Here is an 18,859-nt window from a genome sequence, read left to right on the forward strand (position 1 = left end):
TGAAGATAATGTGGGACTGATGAAAGGCACTATGGGTTTGTACAGACAAAACCGTAGCTAGTGCAGCTGTAGTTAAACCAATTATACTGAGTGCCACCTAGAACTGCAGAAGTAGTTTCCTTAATGTTAATATACTCCTTCAGGTGTCAGTCTGTTTTGCCTTTACACTCTGCCTCTAACAGATATGCTGACAAAAGAACCTCCCTGGTGTGATGGCTCCAACTGCTATGAATGCACTGCCAAATTTGGAGTCACAACAAGAAAGCATCACTGGTAATGTATGACATCTTGCTGTGCTTACAAGGAAACGGATTCCTTTCCAAATGTAGCGAGGCTTGTTCCTCCTGCCACTTTCAAACACCCCTGTGTTAACATAGGTGCATAACGGGTAATCCACTGAAACGGTCCACCTTGCCGACTTGTTAGAGCAGTAGCTTGGTCTGGCTAAAATCACATTGAGATATATACTACTGCTGGAGTAATAAGCTGTTAAAGCAGTCTGTGCCTCTGGAATAGTCCAGGCTTGTTGGAACTTCAACATGATGTTTCATTTCCAGTAGTGGAACAGAAGATTCGGAAGCCTACCCTTAGCAGGGGTTGACTTACTCAAAAACGGATGATGCTTGGACACTTTCTGCCAGCTTAGGTTAGGGTTGCTGTTTGCAGGATGGAAGTAGCCGAAGATAATGATATCTTTTGCTCTTGTGTAGATGTGGGCTGCCTTTTCTTAACTAATCTGAACTTCTACAAAATATGCTGGGTTAGATATTAACCAGACTTTTTTCCTCATAACCTGGGTAAGACTAAGGTTAGTGTTTTGGGTAAATTGTGCACAAGCATTAGTTGAAGTGGTAGTAAGTGACTGACTATAATAGAAGTAGCATGTATTTTTGTTACTGGAATCCAGCTCTTAAGGGACAGTTATCAGGAGATGGGAGAAAAATGCAGTATTTCAGTTGTATAAATACTGCAGGTTTTTCAGTGATGCTGTTCTTTATCAGTGATGGTGTCAAGCAAAACTCTGGCATTCACTGTATCAGTGAACTCGTACTTCTCTCTCCCACCCTCTTTCTCAACAGCCGACACTGTGGACGTCTGCTCTGCCATAAGTGCTCAACAAAGGAGATTCCTATCATAAAATTTGATCTGAACAAGCCAGTTCGAGTTTGCAACATCTGCTTTGATGTCCTGACTCTGGGAGGCGTGTCTTAGTATGCTGTGGAAGTAAAGGGATTCCTAGTCAGTGCTCCTGACAGCAGCTCTGCTTACAAGCCCTGTGGACAGGGAAGAAGAGGCCTATACCTGTCTTCTGCAATAGACTGAACTAATTAAGGACCCTGATATGATATATTCCAGTATAAATGATTTTGTATGACTGTAAATGTGTTGGGCTGTGATAGACATCACTAGAAATTCAAATGGATCATTGAAGCCAAGTGACAAACAGGAATTTAGACCCTCTTGGAGTTGCAGTGGGGTATGGAAGCTAAAATTGTAAGAATGGTCTTCGACTCATCATAAAACAGGTCTGTCCTTGACATGGTGCTTTGCACTGAGCAACTCTATTAAAAGTCCTGTTGCTTTCAGGCTGCTTAGTAGAGCTGGCATTAAGTTTCAGGGTACCCAGGTAACCTTCTTTGCTTTGTCTTAAAGATAAATGTTCCCCTTCTCTAGAGAAGACTTCTTGTGAAGCTAGGCTGAGCTTGTTACCACTGTTCATTTCAAGAAACTTTTTTTTAAAATGGGGTTTAGTTCTAAGCATAGTTCAAGAATTGTGGCCTTACACCAGAAAGCTTTACAACATCTGATGCAAAGCAGTCAGAATTGCAGATCCAGATCTTGATACCTCCTCAGTAAACATCTCATTAGCTTTAGCAAGTTTGAGAAAGCGCAAGATTTAAGCAGAAAATATTCTTGCTCATACCTGCTAGACCTGTCAAAGTCTACTTTGTTGCACTTTCATATTTACATTGTTAGTCCTCTCAATTCATGAAATTGTGTATTGGAAGAAAGAAAAACCCAAGAAGGATTAAGTGCTCTAAGAAGACCTAAGCTTAATGTTAAATGGAGAAACACTCAAACTAGTTACGTAGTTTAACTTGCTATATACAGCAATAAGTGCTAAAGTGCATTATGAATCCTATGAGGGAGGCTAGCACTTTCCTTGGATTTAAGGTCCCTGATTATTTGCTGCAAGAGAGCCTGTTGCCCTACCAGTGTAGCATGTGCTGCCCATCTAGATGATCAGTTCGGGTCCAGTTTCAGCAGGATTGCCAGTGATCAGGAGCATTTGTTTGGGGGCCTACTGCTAGCATTAAGCATCTGGCATTGAAGAAAGCATTCTGGACTTGCAATATGATGCCACGCTTCTGGATTAAGCTGCAGTATTTAAATGTAGGCTGGCTATGGTCTCTGAACATGCTGAATCTGAAACTGCAACACTCTGTCCAGGTAAACGGGAAATCATTCTGCTGTTAAACCAAATTATGGTTTGGTGGGCAAAGGCTTCGGTCAGATTAAAAGAAACGTATACTTAGGCAAAATTTAAATGCCTTGTTAAGGCTTTATTCCTCCACAGAGATGAATCTAGTTCAGGCTCAACTCAGTACTCTTCATCTCTACTTCATGAACAGCTTGTGTGCATTTATTTACTGACTGTTATGTGAAGTGTAGAATAAGGAGATCATGATAATGGCACACTGCTTGGTTTTGAAATAGTGACGTCTCGATCTTTCTCAAGTGTTAGATGAGAGGAGCCAGACTGTTACTGTTCTTTATAGGAGACTTGCTCGAGGTTTTGCTCCAAAACTTGTGCAGGAAAACTTTGGGAGATGGCATAAATGCTGATATTTGCACAATGAACTTCACATCAAGTCTCACTGCACTTTGATCTTCCAATATGTGTATATTATAACTGGAATTCTGAACTTTGTAACACTAGAAGAATAATGGATGATGCTAAATACAAATTTGCCTCATTGTTTAATGTCTGTTGCTGCCGTGTTCCAACAGAATGCCCCAGGTAACACAACTGGTGTGCAACACCAGTTCCTAACACAAATGGTGCATCTCTAGTGTAACTCGTTTTGTGTACTGCCTTTTAGGCTTGTTCCAGACGGATGAGAGACCAAAAATATGGTGTCTAAAGCATTTAACTGCAAATTACAGCTTGGTTTTTAGTAAGCAAAATAGATCATGGACAACATAGTACTTCTAGTCTATCACTTTCTGGTGTTTGAAGATATCATTGACTGTGCGTCTTGACTAATGAAAGATAACTTTAACAGAATGGTAGAAAGGGGGAGAGCGTCAAGTCTTGACTATGGGGTGTCCCACGATAACACGTGAACCTTCTTCCTTGTTTGGAACTGCAGTGCTGTCAAGTAGTAAGTGTGTGCCTAGAAGACTGAGAGTGCTAGAAGAGTTTTCTTCCAAGGCCGCAGCCCATGGACTCCTGCTTAATAGGAAGACTGTACAACATGTAATTGCTAAAGCATTTAAACCTCACTGTTTTCAGTGACTTCCCTGATGGAAGGGGCAAGGGAAGAGGGAGCTCAGCTCTAATAGAGTAAGCAGCCTTCTAAAGTAATGATGAAAAAATGCAATCTGAAACTTCATCTTAACTAAATGCAAGCTTAAGACTGGCTTGTTACCTTTTGGAAGGTGGGGGTATGCTTTGTGACTGCCTAAAACTCAGATCTGGAGAATCATACTTGATGTTTCTACCTTGCCATATACAGCCAGTACTATACCAGCTTTATTCTCACTGAAGTCTGCAAGGAAAGTTAAGGCTATTGATAGAGACTAATGTACAGCCTGAAGTGTTCATTATGTGCAAAGTAACTAAATCTGGTAAATTCAATCAACTTAAAGTGCCTTAGAGTTTCCTTACAGCCAACTCTAAACAGCTTTCTGCCAGAGTTAAAGGGGAAAAACTTGCAACTTGAACCAAAACCCTAATTTAGTTCTCTTCTAGTCATTACTTCAACTAGAGATGTTGATTGCACCAACCCCAATTGGTGGGGCTTGGTCCCTTAAATGCTCTGTTGGGATTGGCCTGAGATCTCAGGCTTCTGGGATTCTTTGGGGGTTCTGCTGGCAGTGCCCCAGTGCCTCCACTCCAGTTTAGACCTAGCACTTGATAATGTAGTGACGGTCCACACATTTCTAACTTCATAAACAAAGGCACTTCCTTTTTTTGTAGCATACCTACAGTTGTGACCAAAACACCCACCCCTCTTGCCCCTGCTGTCCTCGAGCACTGTCTATCACTTTGGAACAAGTATGCCAAGTATCCCTCAAGAGGGCATAAGGAAAATAAACTAGCTTCCTGTCCCTGGAAAGCGATGCTGTCAAACCAGGCTCCAGGCATTTCAACAGGGCTGCATGGAAAGTCTGTGGTAGTTCATACTGTAGCTACTTGTTCTCAAACTGGATTCCTTGGGCTTTAGTCATCCAGCACTCTTACACAAGCACAAAACGTGGTCTGGCTTCAAATCTATTTCACTTTTTTGACAAAGGTGTAATCACAGTTTCACACCACTAAGTAGAGTGAAAAAATGTTGGTGTTAAAGGTACTAACAGAGCATTACAAGTTGCTTGCTAAAAGCTGACAGATGCCTTAATGACTTCCTGTTTTGGAGATTGATGGCTTGTATAACTTCTCACATAGTGCATATAAGTTAACATATAACAAAATGGGAGGCCAAGGCTGGATCTCTGTAGATCAAATGTAGCAAGAGGCAAGTCTCAATTTATTTAACAGCAGGGTTGGATACTGCAGCAAACTTACCTTTACAGAATCAAAGCTTGTTATGAGTGATAAATAACTCTGAACCGTCTAATACCTTATGTGAAATAGAAAAGGAAGTCTTAGAACGATGACACTTTATCTACAATGTTTGTCTGGAGTCATTGTAAAAAATGTATTTTTCCAATATGCGTTACTTTGTGTAATGATTATAATTGTAATAAAATGCATAACTAGATAATGCATGGTGATGTGAAAACACTGTTACAGAAGAATCTTCAGTTGCCTAAGACAGCTGCCCTTTCCCCAAACTCTCATCATGAAGGCTTAAAAGCCATGAAGAAAATTAGGGTTGTAGTAGTCAATGGGTCAATGTCAAGTTTCAGCTTACTTTGAGTATCTAGAATAATGGTAGAACAAAGTAAAGTTTCTATAGAACTGCTCCAAGCGTTCTTTTAGCTAACAAGCTCTAGTGCATCTGTTAGTTTACATCATAAAATCAGCTTAAATGTCTTGCACGGGACTTATCTATAATCACTTGTATAAAACAACCCTAACTTTCTACCAGCCAGAGCTAGGCCAAGATCTAAATCATGTCTCAGCTCAGATGTACTTAAATTGACAAGCTGAGCTGAGTTCACTCAAAACAACATATGACCTTGCATTGTCACATAGTAGCAGGTACTCTCCCCTTTAGCAGCGTATATAACGACTGCAGCTTTACTTCAAAGAAAGAAAAGTTTCAGTACAAAGGCAAAACCAGCCAAAAGCATTTTGGTAGGATTGTGATGCGTAAGGTTTATTAAAACCTTAAATAAGGCTAAGAGATTGAAGTGTGACTATCACTGGAGCAGTGTCTCTCTCTCTCTTTTCTTAGCTTGATGCTTGTAAAAACGTTCCTTCCCCTCCTTTTTCCCTCTGCCCCCCATGCCAGGGAGAATTTAACTTAGCTTTTGAATTAGGACAGTAAAAATAAGACAACCTTGGAACAGAGTAAGGGAGTCTCCATGTTTGCTTTAACAGATGACTTTTTCCTGGTGTTAAGAATGAAACTTTAAAGTTTGGGGTTTTTTTATTTCCAGACACTAAACTGAGGAATAAGTTGTAAATTTCTCAGTGTTTTTAACTCAAAGCCAACAAGTGACTTTCCAAAATCGGTTTTACCTTCCTGTAGCACCATACTTGGTTTTATGTGGCTCTTAAGATGTCAAAACCATCCCATCAGCGTTTCAACACCATTTGCAGTAGGAAGAGCGTTCTTTAGCATACAGCAAGATGAAACTTGCTTAGAAGCTATGCAGCTAATACCAAGCTTCACTAGAAATCCAAGTGTTCTACAGTTACAAATTATTCTTTTTGTATTTGATAATCTGGAATTTGCGGTAAAAATCTACTTGTACAGCTTCCAGTCATGGCAGGCGAGACCTGGCACACGTGCTTGTAACTGCCTTAGAGGACTTCTCCATAGTACAACTTAGAGATGATGATAAAAAAGAAACTGCAGAACCAAGTTTAAAAAAAAAAAATTCCATTAAGCACATACACGTTTAAACTGCTGCATGGCCCTGGACCAAGGCCGTTGTAGCCTCATCTTTCTAAACACATTTGTCACTGCAATAAATGATTGTTTTTCACTCTGAAGCGATGTTGTCAGGCCTTTTGTAATCTCACTAGCTTATTAACTAAATGCTTAGATTTGTGGGTATTTTTTCAAGGGAGGAGAGGTAGAAATAGCTCAAACTCATAATGGCTTTATAAATATCTCCCAGTTATTTATAAATAGGTGGCGGTGGTTTAAGAAAAGGAACTGAACGCAGCTCAGCACAGAACTGGGCCGTTGCTGGCCTACATGTAATCTAGTTTAGTAGCAGACTGTAGAAAAGCAGTAGAAGCCCGGTTGCAGCCTGGGTTTACAGTACCCGGGCCCTACTCTGGTATTCCCTTGTCCTTTTTAGTCCTGCACAGAAATGGTAGTAACTTGCCTTGCTCTTGCAGGAGTCATTTAAGGTACTGGATTTTGCCAGCTGTGATAAAATACATACAGCCTTTAAGTGAGCTGGGGATACATCAGCCTCAGGTTATGGTCTGAGGGACATGTATAGGGTGGGGAGATGTCATAAACCAGACTGGAAAGAGGGCGATTACAGTGGGATAGTCATGTTGTTACATAGCTTTCCTTACTGTCTAATTCAAACCATCAATTCTGACCTCTGAGTCATTTGAAAGTAGTAAATCAGAGGACCAGGAGGGTGAGGTTAGTTTACAACAACAATCTGCATAGATACCTTCTGATTATCTTCTTTGCTCACCATCTAATACAAATACCAGATGAGGAAACGCAGCTCTGACCTTTGCCTTCTGTATTCTGAGAATCCGATAAGCCAAGCTTTTGTATAACTAAACTACACGAGATCCTAGCTACTCTGAACCTTCGTTGCAGGAGAAATTCAGGCTTCTCCCCTGCTACCTTTAAACTCTTTGGAGCAAAGCAGGTGATTAGGAAGGAGCATTAGCACTACCATGTAGTAAGCAGCGTTTGAGTGACAGTGGAGGACTGTGCATAAACCAAAGTCAGTGATGCTGCAGCAGTTCTTGCGCTCACCAACTCAGTTCCTGAAAATACAACACGTTACGCCCACCACTATGCACACAGGCATCTATTTCCTGACTGCAAAAGAAATCAATTTTTAAATCTCGTTCAGGCTACATATCCTACAATTTGTTGCCAGATGTAAAAATACCATAGGGATAGAGCGCTAAGAAAAAAAGTTTCCCATTGCTGATTTTTTTTAGCCGCTAACTGCATCACTTGGCTAAAAATATTCCCTCTTTCTCTCAGCTCCATTGTCATATATTAGAAAACAGGTACAAAGGACTTGAAATTGCTCTCTCCCTTTGCACTGACAGATGGAAGGGAACGCAGCAGGAGCTGCAATTGTCCACCCAAAGTGCAACAGTTCGCTGTAGGACTAGGCACACATATCCAGCGCTCAGAGTCATGTTTTCAGGACACACCACTCGGCCAGCGGATGGCAGCCTTTGTATTCCTCCAGGTGAGGGTTATCCAGATCGCCTCTGTCACGGTGCTCAGGTGAGTCCAGCTGTCCAGACGGGGGACCAGTAGGTCTCACACACACGCAGTGGCTCCCCCTTGAACCAGGAATGTACAGTTTCCGGGGCACTCCAATCCAGTCTCTGTTTACGCCTCCACTAAGAATGAAAAAACCAAACCAAACGCAATTCAGCTGGCCAGCTCAAAACTGGGAAAGCGCTTCCACTGAATACAGACTCATGTAGCTACAAAGCAAAACAGTCCAGGAAAGTCAGAACTAACACGCACACTGAGGTAGAATTCACTCCTAACAGCCAACATCTCACAGCTTTCTGATGCCCTTTTGTTGGCTGTGCTTCCAAAACCTGTGGCCTGGAGCTGGTCTCATCAGTGCTGCTACATGCTCTCACCCTCCTGGGAGCAGCTAACTTCCATTTCCACCGTTTCTATTGCTGGAAGAAGAATCATAGCCCTACAGAGCACAGCTTGCCTAAAGGCAAGATGCCTGTTTCTGGGTGGCTAATTGCTCATCGATAACGCATGCCGCCGTATGTGCCATAACCCAATGCAGTGCTTTTGAGAAAGGAAAAAAAAAAAAGCATCAATTACTTCTGCAGTTATTTCATAATGTCTCTTAAGGGGCCAAATCCCACCTGTTCCCATAACTACTGCATCTTTTCTTATGCCTGTAACCTTTTACACGAAAGGCCACCACCCAACATCCAGTCCCAAGACGGCACCCTAGCTCGCTCAAGCATAGAAGCAGATTTCCTGATATCCATGGTGCTAGTGACATACTCAAATGAAGCCCAAGCATCTCACAACATGGTCCACAAAATGATTTCAGTTTAAAACAAAATAGTCCCTAAGCCAAGAGATGCACACAACTAAACAGTCCAAGTAGGAAATGACTATTCAAAGCTTTTAACCTCATTTTTATGTGGTTTTAAATGAAAATGGTATAGAAATGAAATAGGCTGTGAAGTCTCCTGGAGGAAGACCAGCTGATCCTTGGATTCAGGACAGGTGAGAAACCCTGCTCAGAGGCAGCAGACAGTCCTAGTGGGATTTCTGTCCTGTTTTCTTGAGGACAGGAGGATCACATGCATCTGTGGCAACTTCTGAACCCTGATTTTGATTCCCGTGTGACAGAAGAGCTGTTGCCTCAGAAATACCATTCCTAGAAGTTTCACTGATCATGATGAAACTTTATCTCATCATCGAGCATAGGTCATTGAACTCATCAGTGAGCATAGGTCATTGAGCAGCACTCCCCTCTGCTGTCTCACACTGGAGAACGTGCACACGTGCGCTGAAGAACGTGTCTCACACTGGAGAACTTTTCTGCAGCTCCAGCCTGGGATGAGGCCGTCAGCAGTAGCTGAACCGGTAGAGAAAATCCAGACACTCCAATTCACCCAGTGGCAGCAGCTGATCCTGCCACAGCAGAAAACGTGACCACTGCTCCTTGCAGTTTGGCTCTGCCTCTGTCTGAAAGCACAGCCCCAAGATCACAGAGAAGAGAAGGGAACCTGCCTGCCACATTTCAGCCACGTCAGCCCTCAGCACCTTAACACCAATCTATGCCTTTCTGCGGAGAAGTAAACAGACCTCAGTTACAAAGGGTGATGTACAGTGGCTGAGGAGCCAGGACCCCTTCCTATGCCACTCCTGCCACAAAGCTCATTGCAATCAAATTCAAAAGGCAGAAGTGCTCTGCTCCAAAGGGTCCAAGTATAACAGTAGGAAGGCAGAGCTTACCTCTGTTTGGAGCACCAGAATCGGCTGCCCCCAGCAGAGCTCCATTCGGAGTTACACGGTGGGAACTGCTGCTTCCTCTGGTCGCTTTCTGCCTTGAACTTCAGGCCTTCCTCAATAGCAGCCTCAGCCTGCCTTAAGGCTTCTGTCGGTGCTCCATTTTCATCATAGAATCTGCCCACCAGCTTCCCTTGGAGAGAGGAAAGAGATCAACTAGGACTGCAGCGTTTCCATGCAAGGAAAATGAACAGTTCTGCCTTTTCTTTTTTTTTTTTTCATTTGTTATTTAAAGGCAAAGAAGCAGAACTCTTCCAGAGGATCTTTGCCGTGCGCCAGTTTGAAAACACAGTTGAGCTTGCGTCCCTTCCATTCTTGGATCACACGGATCTTGGATCACATCCCTTTTAATAAAACCATGTAGGACAAGCTCAGGCACAAGCACACGCTAATGACTCAGTAAAGATCACAAAGTCAATGGCACTTTCAGCTGCAGAACCCAGAAGTCTTTCCAACACATGCATCTCATTGCCAAAAATATTCTCCCTGCAATGCTGCTCCTGCACAGTCCTTTGAGTTCCGCTAATTTCAATACTTGCAACACTGGCTCCATGGCTTTTGCTTAGCAGAGACAAACAGAAGCAGGGCAGTGAGCTGTAGCTGACAGCTCAGGGCAAGGAAACTGTTGAGCAGGCTTTGACTTAGAGGAAAGCAGATCTCAAACTACACCCACAGGTCTCATTTAAAAGCTGTTTGCCATGAGCAGAGCCAGCATCTGCAGGTAATCACTCACACGTTTAAGAAGCATGCAGGTCTCCAAAGGTCACCTGGACCATTGCAGCACATGTAAAGAACCATCACCAAGGTGGATATATGTGCCCTAGGGGAAATCTAACGCTCTGTGGCACTGTATTCCCCCCGCCTTTCAATGGCACGCTGCAGGTACCCTCTCCCACCCAGCACGCCACCCTCTCTACTCCCCATAGGTTTGCATTGCATGTGGCCGCCGAATTAAAACGCCACGCTTCTAAGACGCTTCCTTGACACGGTGTCGGGGTAGAAGGTAGTCCGATCCCACTGCAGGACACTCCTGTGCAGAACCAGCTCCCAGCAGCACCAAGAGCGTGGCAAAGGACACCCTAAGCCAGGCCGCACCGGGCCTGCGACCGTCCGCACGCAGTGCCAGACCGAGCACCTACCCACAAAAACGTAGTTGCTGCTGTAGAAGGAGAGCCAGCTCTGGAGGGTGAGCATCTCCAGCGGCGACAGCTCAGAGACGTCATCCACCAGGCCCGTCGGGCTGAAGTCCCCGGTCACAAACGCTCTGGTGGCGTCCTTCCCTGCAGGGCAGGCACCCAGCCAGCCTCCAGCGGGGCCCCCAGTGACCGCCCAGCAGGCAGGCTCTGTCCGCCCCCAGTGGGCCCCCCGCAGCCAGGCCCTGTCTGCCCCCAAAGACCCCCCCCCCCCAGCAGGGCTGTGTGCACCCCCAGTGAGCCCCAGCGGGGCCCCGTCCACCCCCAGCGGGGACCAGTCCGCCCCCAGTGACCCCCAGCAGAGACCAGTCTGTCCCCAGCAGAGCCCCGTCTGCCCCCAGTGACCCCCAGGGGGGCCCAGTCCGCCCCCAGTGATGCCCCAGTGGAACCCATCCGCCCCCAGTGACCCCCAGCGGGGACCAGTCTGCCCCCAGTGACCCCCAGCGGGGCCCTGTCCACCCCCAGTGAGCCCAGTCCGCCCCCAGTGACCCCCAGCGGGGACCAGTCTGCCCCCAGTGACCCCCAGCGGGGCCCCGTCCACCCCCAGTGAGCCCAGTCCGCCCCCAGTGACCCCCAGTAGGGACCAGTCTGCCCCCAGTGACACCCAGGGGGCCCAGTCCGCCCCCAGTGACCCCCAGCGGGGACCTGTCCACTCCCAGTGACCCCCGGGGGGACCCAGTCAGCCCCCAGTGACCCCCAGCGGGGACCAGTCCGCCCCCAGTGACCCCCAGCAGGGACCAGTCTGTCCCCAGCAGAGCCCCGTCTGCCCCCAGTGACCCCCAGGGGGGCCCAGTCCGCCCCCAGTGATGCCCCAGTGGAACCCATCCGCCCCCAGTGACCCCCAGTGAGCCCAGTCCGCCCCCAGTGACCCCCAGCGGGGACCAGTCTGCCCCCAGTGACCCCCAGCGGGGACCAGTCCGCCCCCAGCAGAGCCCCGTCTGCCCCCAGTGACCCCCAGGGGGGCCCAGTCCGCCCCCAGTGATGCCCCAGTGGAACCCATCCGCCCCCAGTGACCCCCAGCGGGGACCAGTCTGCCCCCAGTGACCCCCAGCGGGGCCCCGTCCACCCCCAGTGAGCCCAGTCCGCCCCCAGTGACCCCCAGCGGGGACCAGTCTGCCCCCAGTGACCCCCAGCGGGGCCCCGTCCACCCCCAGTGAGCCCAGTCCGCCCCCAGTGACCCCCAGCGGGGACCAGTCTGCCCCCAGTGACACCCAGGGGGCCCAGTCCGCCCCCAGTGACCCCCAGCGGGGACCTGTCCACTCCCAGTGACCCCCGGGGGGACCCAGTCAGCCCCCAGTGACCCCCAGCGGGGACCAGTCCGTCCCCCAGTGACGCCCCAACGGGGCCCGTCCGCCCCCAGTGACCCCCAGCGACCGCGCCGACAACGGGGCGCTGCAGCCGGCGCCGGGGAGGCGAAGGGTCCGGGCGCAGCAGCTCCCGCCGCGCTCCCCGGGCGCCGCCGTTACCTGAGAGGCCGCTGTAGGCCCCGCCGGGGCCGTAGTGCCTGCGGCCGCGCTGCACGTCGAACACCCGGCCCAGCAGGGCGAGGTAGAGCCCCGGCTCCCCCTCCGCCCCCCGGTAGCGCGCCAGCTCGGCGGCGCTCAGCAGGCGGCCGCCGCCCGGCAGCCAGGCGCGGGGATCGAACCCGCGGCCCAGCAGGCAGGCGGCGCCCAGGCACAGCAGCGCCGCCGCCGCCGCCCCGCCCCGCCGCATGGGGCCGCGCGCGCGCCCGCAGCCCTCCTGAAGGCGCCTCCCCCTTCCACTCGACCCCGCACGACACTTTCCTCGCCGCGCAGCAGTGCGGCCAGCCGCTTACGACAGCGCGACGGCTGACGGCAGTGTGGCTCAGCCGCCACATCTTTCCGTAGTGCCTCCCTCCCTTTCCCCCCCCCCCTTGCTTGCTTGACGGCAAGCGTCGCGCGGAGCGGGACAGGGCCACATCGCGCCTTTCCGGGGCGGGGGCGGGGGTTTTGCGGCGCCGGCTCTCGCTTGGCGGCAGTGTGGCGCGCCCGCCGCCGCCGCCGGGCTTGACAGGTGCTGCGGGGCCGGGAAGTTGCTGACTAAGCCGGGCCGGGCGGAGCCGCGGGCGGCGGTGGCAGCAGGAGCAGGAGGAGGAAGGAGAAGAAGCGGCTACGCGAAGCGTCGGGCCGCGGCGCCGGCTCCTCCGGGGGCTCCATGGGGACGGCGGCGAGCCACAGCAGCGAGGAGGAGGAGGAGGGAGCCGACGAAGGCATGGAGGCGGCGACGGCGGCTCAGCCCGGCGCTCCCTACCCGCCCGGCGCCGCCGCCGGCCCGGCGCCGCCGCTGCCGCCGGCCGAGGTGCTGCTGGACCAGGCCCGGCTGCGGGAGGCCACGGCGCGGCTGCGGGAGGCGGCGCTGCCCGAGTCGCTGGTGTCGCGGCACCACAGCACGCTGGTGCGCTGGCTGGAGGAGCGCCTCAGCCGCGGCGACGAGGCCGTCAGCCTGGAGCAGTTCTGCGAGGTGCTGGAGAGCGTCTCCCGCCTGGCGGCCGGCTCCCGCGGCGAGAGCGAGGAGGTGAGGCCGGCCCGCCGCCCTGCCCTCGGGGCCTCTGGCGCCGCTAGCAACGGTCACGGCGGCCCGTCCCGGCAGCTCCGGGCACGGGGCGGGGGGCCCGGGGCTGGCGCGGCCGCGGGAGAGGGCGAGGAGCCCCCCGAGGCGCCCCAGCGTCCCCGGCCCTCGGGGCGGCGAGCCGGCTGCCAGCTCCCCTCGGCCGGAGGGGCCCGGGCGGAGGACAGGGCGCGACAGCGCGTGGCTGCCGCCCGCCGTGCTGTCGCCTTGTGGGTGCCTTTTTTTAACTTATAGCTGCTCTCGGGGGTAACGCTCAGCAGCTGCTCTGGAATACCCTAGCAGTTGCAGCGACGTTGCTACTGCCCCTAACGCAGCTCGCGGTAGCAAAGGTAGGAAATCCTCTGCGAATGATTTCTCTGAGGTACTTCTTAATAGGGCGGGCAGATCTCAGCTTACTAGGCTTGATTCTGTGGTTGCTTTCCAAAGGCAGCAGTGAAATTGCCAAGTGTGCCGTTGGTATTGCGTTGCTTATTGTAAAATAAGGCTTGAGGGAAGTAGTCTGACTGAGGTCCCCCCCCCACCCCCCCAACAGACAAAAGCTCTTAAGGTAAGGTTTTAAGGGTAGAAGAGAGTACAGTTTCCTTTCGGCTCCTAAAAAGGATACGGGGAACTTAATATCTGGAACATTTAATCTCTAGCTAGCGTTTGAAACGTAGCTAGGATAAATACCCTGTTGGGAATTTCACGCTCAGTTAGGAGAATGATTCTCCCTGAATTTCTTGCTGCATTCAGCTCCTGAGCTTCGCCATTGACTTCCTTCTGTCGATGATTGCTCCAGAATAGTAGAGTAACTTTAGAAACTGACTATTAAATCACGTATACTCTCCTTGAAATCAGTAATGACACAGTAATGTGAGTATTGGAAAATGGAAAGAAATTAATTTTTTTTTGCAACAATAGGAACATTTATATCAGTCTCTATTGTGTAGTTCACTGAAATGTTGTGTCTGAACTTCCAGTTTCTTTACAAGAACCAATGAAGAACACGTTCTCATTTGTCACGGAAGTGCAGAATTAGTGCATTGGTGTTCTTTCTGTTAATACAAACAGCTGAGCTTTGCCAACTGTGGGAATGTTTTGAGGATTGTCTGTTTTGCAGATCCTTCTCTGTTAGAGGAAAGGTTCTTGCAGTTATTCATGCAAAAAGATGAAGAATATAGGGTTTTTTTGCTGCTCTTTGAAAGACTTGTCAAGGGATTCGTAATGGTATGGGTAGATAGTCACATCTCATCTTCCCTGCAAAGTTGAGATGTTGGAGTTGCGTGGAAAACCTTGATGTTATTGTTTCTATAACTGGCACTAGCCCATGAGTTTAGATTTCCAGGATGTATTTTACACTGATGAGAAGTCAATTTGTTGATTGCTGTAGGCAGGTCAGTAGGTTTCACTTCTTGATGTTTACAGAATCCTGCCTGGCATAAACTAAATTTAGATTTGCTCTGCCTGTTAAGCTTTTCTACTCTCAATGGGGGGCTGTGAGCGAATACATTGAATGCTGAATGCTTTATGTGCAGTGAAACTCTGTTTTAAATGCAGTATCTCTTTGCTAGATAAACTCTGAATCCTTTTTTATCCATTAGTGCTTCAGCAGGTATCCTGTAATATATTCAGCTTTCACTTTAAACGTGAATGCTTCAGCTCTACTAAGAGCAAAGGGTGAAATAGAGAACTTTCATAAGTGATATTTTAAATACAGACAGTATTTAAACTGTCTTACAGTTTACAGTTACAGACAGTTCCTGTCTGTGAGATGAGGTGGTGATTTTTCCTTGTGCCGTATTTCCTGAACAAATAAACTTAGCTATCGTTTCCCAGGAAAGACATTTCTCTGACGTTTCTTTGTGTTCAGTTTTGAGCTTGATAGGAAGTAGCTGGACTTAATGCTTGTGATAAAGCTGTCATTGCATTTGCACCGTGTCCTAAACGTGAACACAGCTCAAAAGCTATAAGCACTGGTTTGCTTACTGAAGTATTCTTGTTTGTTTGTACCACCATTGCACGGGGGAGCTTATCTAAGCAGCGGAAGTTGTGCAACTTCTGCGTCAAATGAATATAGAGTTTAAATTATACTGAACCATAAAAAACCTTATTAGAGTTCTAGAGTAGATGAAAGTCAACCTAGTACTGAGATCAGAGGAAAAGTTTTAAAAAAAAAAGCAAAATACTGCATTAACATGCAAAAAAAATATGTCTGGTAATCTCTTCTTACACAAAAGTTCAAGAAATTAGTTTAGAATAGCTGTCAGCAGATCCAGCCTTTTCTTCTGCGTAGATTTTTTCCGTACTGAAGTCACGAAACTTGCTCACTTCATCACTCCTTATTTTAGTAAGCATTCAGTTTGACTTCAAGTATGAGGAGAAGTCCTATAACAGCAACAGTGGGTTGATACTAAACTGTACTTTGAACTTTTTTAGCAACCTAAGCTATCTTTGTTAAAATTGATTCCCTTTATATTGTTGCACTCGAACAAAGCTCTTAGTTTTTGCTTGGGTATCTATTTGATGCCCAGCACCAGTCATCTCTACAAATAATAATAATTTTTTTTTATAGGTGATCATTTTTAGCATAGGCTCAGCCATAGGCTTAACAAGAGCTTATGAAACTGCCAAGCTCAAATTCAGCTCTGTTTTGCAGAAATGCCTTTGGAGCTTTAGTAGGCTATAAAATATGGTATTTAAACTCTCTTATCTTCTGAGGACTTTGCTGTCATTTAGGTAGTGTAATTATGTCATGGTTAATTGGCAGGTTATTTTGATCTAATCGTTTCAGATTATTTCTCTCTAGGATAGTGCTTTTAATGGTACATCGGCTTTGATAGTCAGATAGCAAAACGAGATTCAAACATAAGCTTCCTTCTGATTAACTGTGATTTCTTTACTCTGTCAGATACTTAGGAGATGATCTGTTCCCAGAAGCCAAATTTGCTTGGTTATGTATTTGAACTTGAAATCCCAAGTTGGGAGTTAGTGAAAATATAGCTAGTGGTTTTTAATAGTGCGTTCCTGGCCCACGAGTTCACTGAAACGGCTGGTTTAAAAATGTTACGTTTATGAGCTTGGTTCTGTTTTATAAGCTTAGCTGAATAAAAATGTTTTGTACTTTCCTTTTTAAAAAGTTTTGTTTGTACCGCAAAGATGTGGAATGGGTGGTTGTGTAAATTACTCTTTATACGTGCTTAATGCAACTTCTTATAACTATTTATATAAAGGTCAAAATTAACGAAGCTGGTAGTGATTTTCTTCAATAAGAAACGAAGTCTTATAGACTCCGAAGTTATTACATGGTTTTCACAAATACTTCGTCAAACTATTTTAAACTGCTGTTTAGTTTAGGAGGATAGCGTATGGGAGGCAATACATATATATATATTTTTTAAATTCTGGTTCTAATGGTGCTTTCTTAAATAAAGAAAATATTTAAAATCCCAAAGAATTTGAATGCGTGCAGTATGAGGTGGCTATAGCAATAATGAGTGATGGATTAAATGTCTTTTAGAACTAACTCACCCTTTAATGGAATAGATTTTTAATGCTCTTTTGTGAGCGCTTTTTTCATAGTCACAGATGTTGGCTGGATACTGCTGATTCACTGGTATACATGATGTGCTGTCTCCACCTAAGCATAACTGCAGTTGACTTTTATATGAAGGCAGTGCAAATGCCATAAAACTTGCTAAGGACTGCAGAATTTCAACCAGGATATATTTCCTGTTGCCATGAATTCAGTACTGCAGGAAATGGATTCTTTTGATTTTATTTAGTGATCTTGCAATGCTTACTGCTCAGGTTTATATAAAATAACTTGAATTATTACTGCTTGAAGTAAATATCCTGAAATAATTTTTCCTTTTTTATTTCTCTTTAGGCTTTTGCACAATTTGATGCTGAAGGGGATGGCACTGTAGACGTGGAGAATATGCTGGAGGCTCTCAAGAATTCTAGTGGAGCTAATCTTCAAGGGGAGCTTAGTCATGTAATCAGGCAACTGCAGGCTTGTTCACTAGTTCCAGGTATGAGAAAAGAGTGACAGAACTTTTGTTTTCCCTGATCTTCTCACAACTCTAGTCCGAGTCCTTTTCGCTTCCCTGGTGTCAAACAAGAGAAGTTGTTGCCAATTAAAGATTTCCCATAATTGCAAGCCAGCTGGCTTGCTTTCATAAATAACGCATATCGTCTTCTCTCTGTGAATGGGGAGCTTCTTGCAAAATTTTGGTCAGTGTCTTAACTAACACAGTAGCAGTCTTTTGATAACTGGAGGAGTCCTCCACTGAGTCCGTTTCAGGGGATGAGTCGTATACTTAATATTATAGTGTAGTTTAGCTTTTTGAATCCTGCTAAAATATATTTCACATTTTATAGCGTATAACTTCTAAACTGTCAGCTTCCCATGTTTCAGTCCTAGGTTAAGTATCAGTTACTGACGTTCCTTCTAAGCTTTTCATAATAAGTCGTTAAGATGGATTGGCCTGGGAAGACTGGACAAGAAGTTTTAGAAAAGGCTAACAGAAAAGTCAGAGGAGAGAACCCGCACTGTTCTCTACATATCTAATTTCACTGTGATTCATAGTACCACTGGTAAGGAGCTTAATTTTTTTACATAGTCAGTGGAAAGTGTTAGGCACCTCTTTGGGAATAATCCAAAATGCCGAAGTGAGATGCCAGTGTAGCCCAAGGTAAATGATGCGAGTACTTCAGTTCTTTAATCAAGCAGCATTATTTCATCTAGATGTTGAAGTCTACAAGATAAGAGGCTTTTGAGACAGCAAAATAAGCATAAGAACTAAGATTTGTTGATGATTGTTTTGAACCCTTTCAGACATTTCAGGTGACTGGCAGCATATTTGTTTTCTTGCACCTTTCGTGATCCTGCTTTAAATGTTGTAAATTTGAGCTTCTTCAGCCGGAATGTAGTTTCAATATTGGCTCCCATACTTGATTTGAATTTTCCCAGTGCTAAGAGGTAGAGAGGAAAAACGATGGCTTGGTTGCTCAAAGTTCTGTCCCGTGTTGCAGCAAAAGTAGAAGTAATGTCTGTCTCTAGGTTTTATTGACATATTTTCCGAATCAAAAGAGCGCCTTGGTCTTCATGCCTCAATGATACTGAGATTCTTGCACCGGAATCGCATTTCTAGTACTGCCATCCCATACCCAGTGCTGGAATACTTCAACAATATCTGTACTATGCGGTCTTCTGTATTGAAGGATTCTTTAGATCGACTTCTCCTGAAAGAGAAAGGTATGTGAAAATTGTTGGGTTTTTAGGTTTATTTTGTTTGTTTCGTTTGTTGGTGGATTTATTTTTCTTTTTTTTTTTCCAGGAGGGATAGTGCCTAGCATTCTGAGTAGCACTCTTGGATGTTTCTTGCTTTCCCTCGACCTCTTTCAGAATGACGATTGCTAACTTGTAATGTTCTCTGTTCAGTCAAATACTTTTACCAGTTAATAGAAACATACCTTTCA

General features: G+C 46.7%; 3 protein-coding genes across 4 annotated transcripts in view; 2 read left to right on the forward strand and 1 right to left on the reverse strand.

Moving 5' to 3' along the window:
* The window catches only part of ANKFY1 (ankyrin repeat and FYVE domain containing 1), a 34,393-nt gene extending 29,402 nt beyond the window's left edge, over window positions 1–4,991 (forward strand). The window contains exons 24-25 of the mRNA XM_068910617.1: window positions 183–273; window positions 1,080–4,991. Of these exons, the coding sequence (XP_068766718.1) occupies window positions 183–273; window positions 1,080–1,212 (224 nt within the window). The 3' untranslated portion in view covers window positions 1,213–4,991. The remainder of the gene's footprint in view (window positions 1–182; window positions 274–1,079) is intronic.
* Window positions 4,717–12,523, reverse strand: CYB5D2 (cytochrome b5 domain containing 2). Its single transcript, XM_068910618.1, has 4 exons — window positions 12,277–12,523; window positions 10,757–10,897; window positions 9,564–9,750; window positions 4,717–7,960 (listed from the first exon to the last, which is right to left on the reverse strand). The coding sequence occupies exons 1-4, from the start codon at window positions 12,521–12,523 to the stop codon at window positions 7,747–7,749; spliced, it is 789 nt and encodes a 262-aa protein (XP_068766719.1). The 3' UTR covers window positions 4,717–7,746.
* Window positions 12,524–12,855: 332 nt separating this feature from the next.
* Window positions 12,856–18,859, forward strand: part of ZZEF1 (zinc finger ZZ-type and EF-hand domain containing 1) — a 60,121-nt gene continuing 54,117 nt past the window's right edge. For both annotated transcript variants that reach the window (XM_068909684.1, XM_068909685.1), the window contains exons 1-3: window positions 12,856–13,345; window positions 17,265–17,409; window positions 18,441–18,635. In XM_068909684.1, the coding sequence (XP_068765785.1) occupies window positions 12,986–13,345; window positions 17,265–17,409; window positions 18,441–18,635 (700 nt within the window). In that variant the 5' untranslated portion in view covers window positions 12,856–12,985. The remainder of the gene's footprint in view (window positions 13,346–17,264; window positions 17,410–18,440; window positions 18,636–18,859) is intronic.

The sequence above is a fragment of the Struthio camelus genome, chromosome 16, assembly GCF_040807025.1.
Source record: "Struthio camelus isolate bStrCam1 chromosome 16, bStrCam1.hap1, whole genome shotgun sequence".
Classification (NCBI taxonomy): domain Eukaryota; kingdom Metazoa; phylum Chordata; class Aves; order Struthioniformes; family Struthionidae; genus Struthio; species Struthio camelus.

Excerpts from the sequence above, each read along its gene's own strand:
- CYB5D2 (XM_068910618.1), bottom strand. The coding sequence starts at position 12,523 with ATGCGGCGGGGCGGGGCGGCGGCGGCGGCGCTGCTGTGCCTGGGCGCC. Across the intron at positions 10,898-12,276 it reads GGCCTACAGCGGCCTCTCAG|GGAAGGACGCCACCAGAGCG; the intron begins GTAACGGCGGCG and ends CCTGCCCTGCAG. Across the intron at positions 9,751-10,756 it reads CAGCAACTACGTTTTTGTGG|GGAAGCTGGTGGGCAGATTC; the intron begins GTAGGTGCTCGG and ends CCTCTCTCCAAG.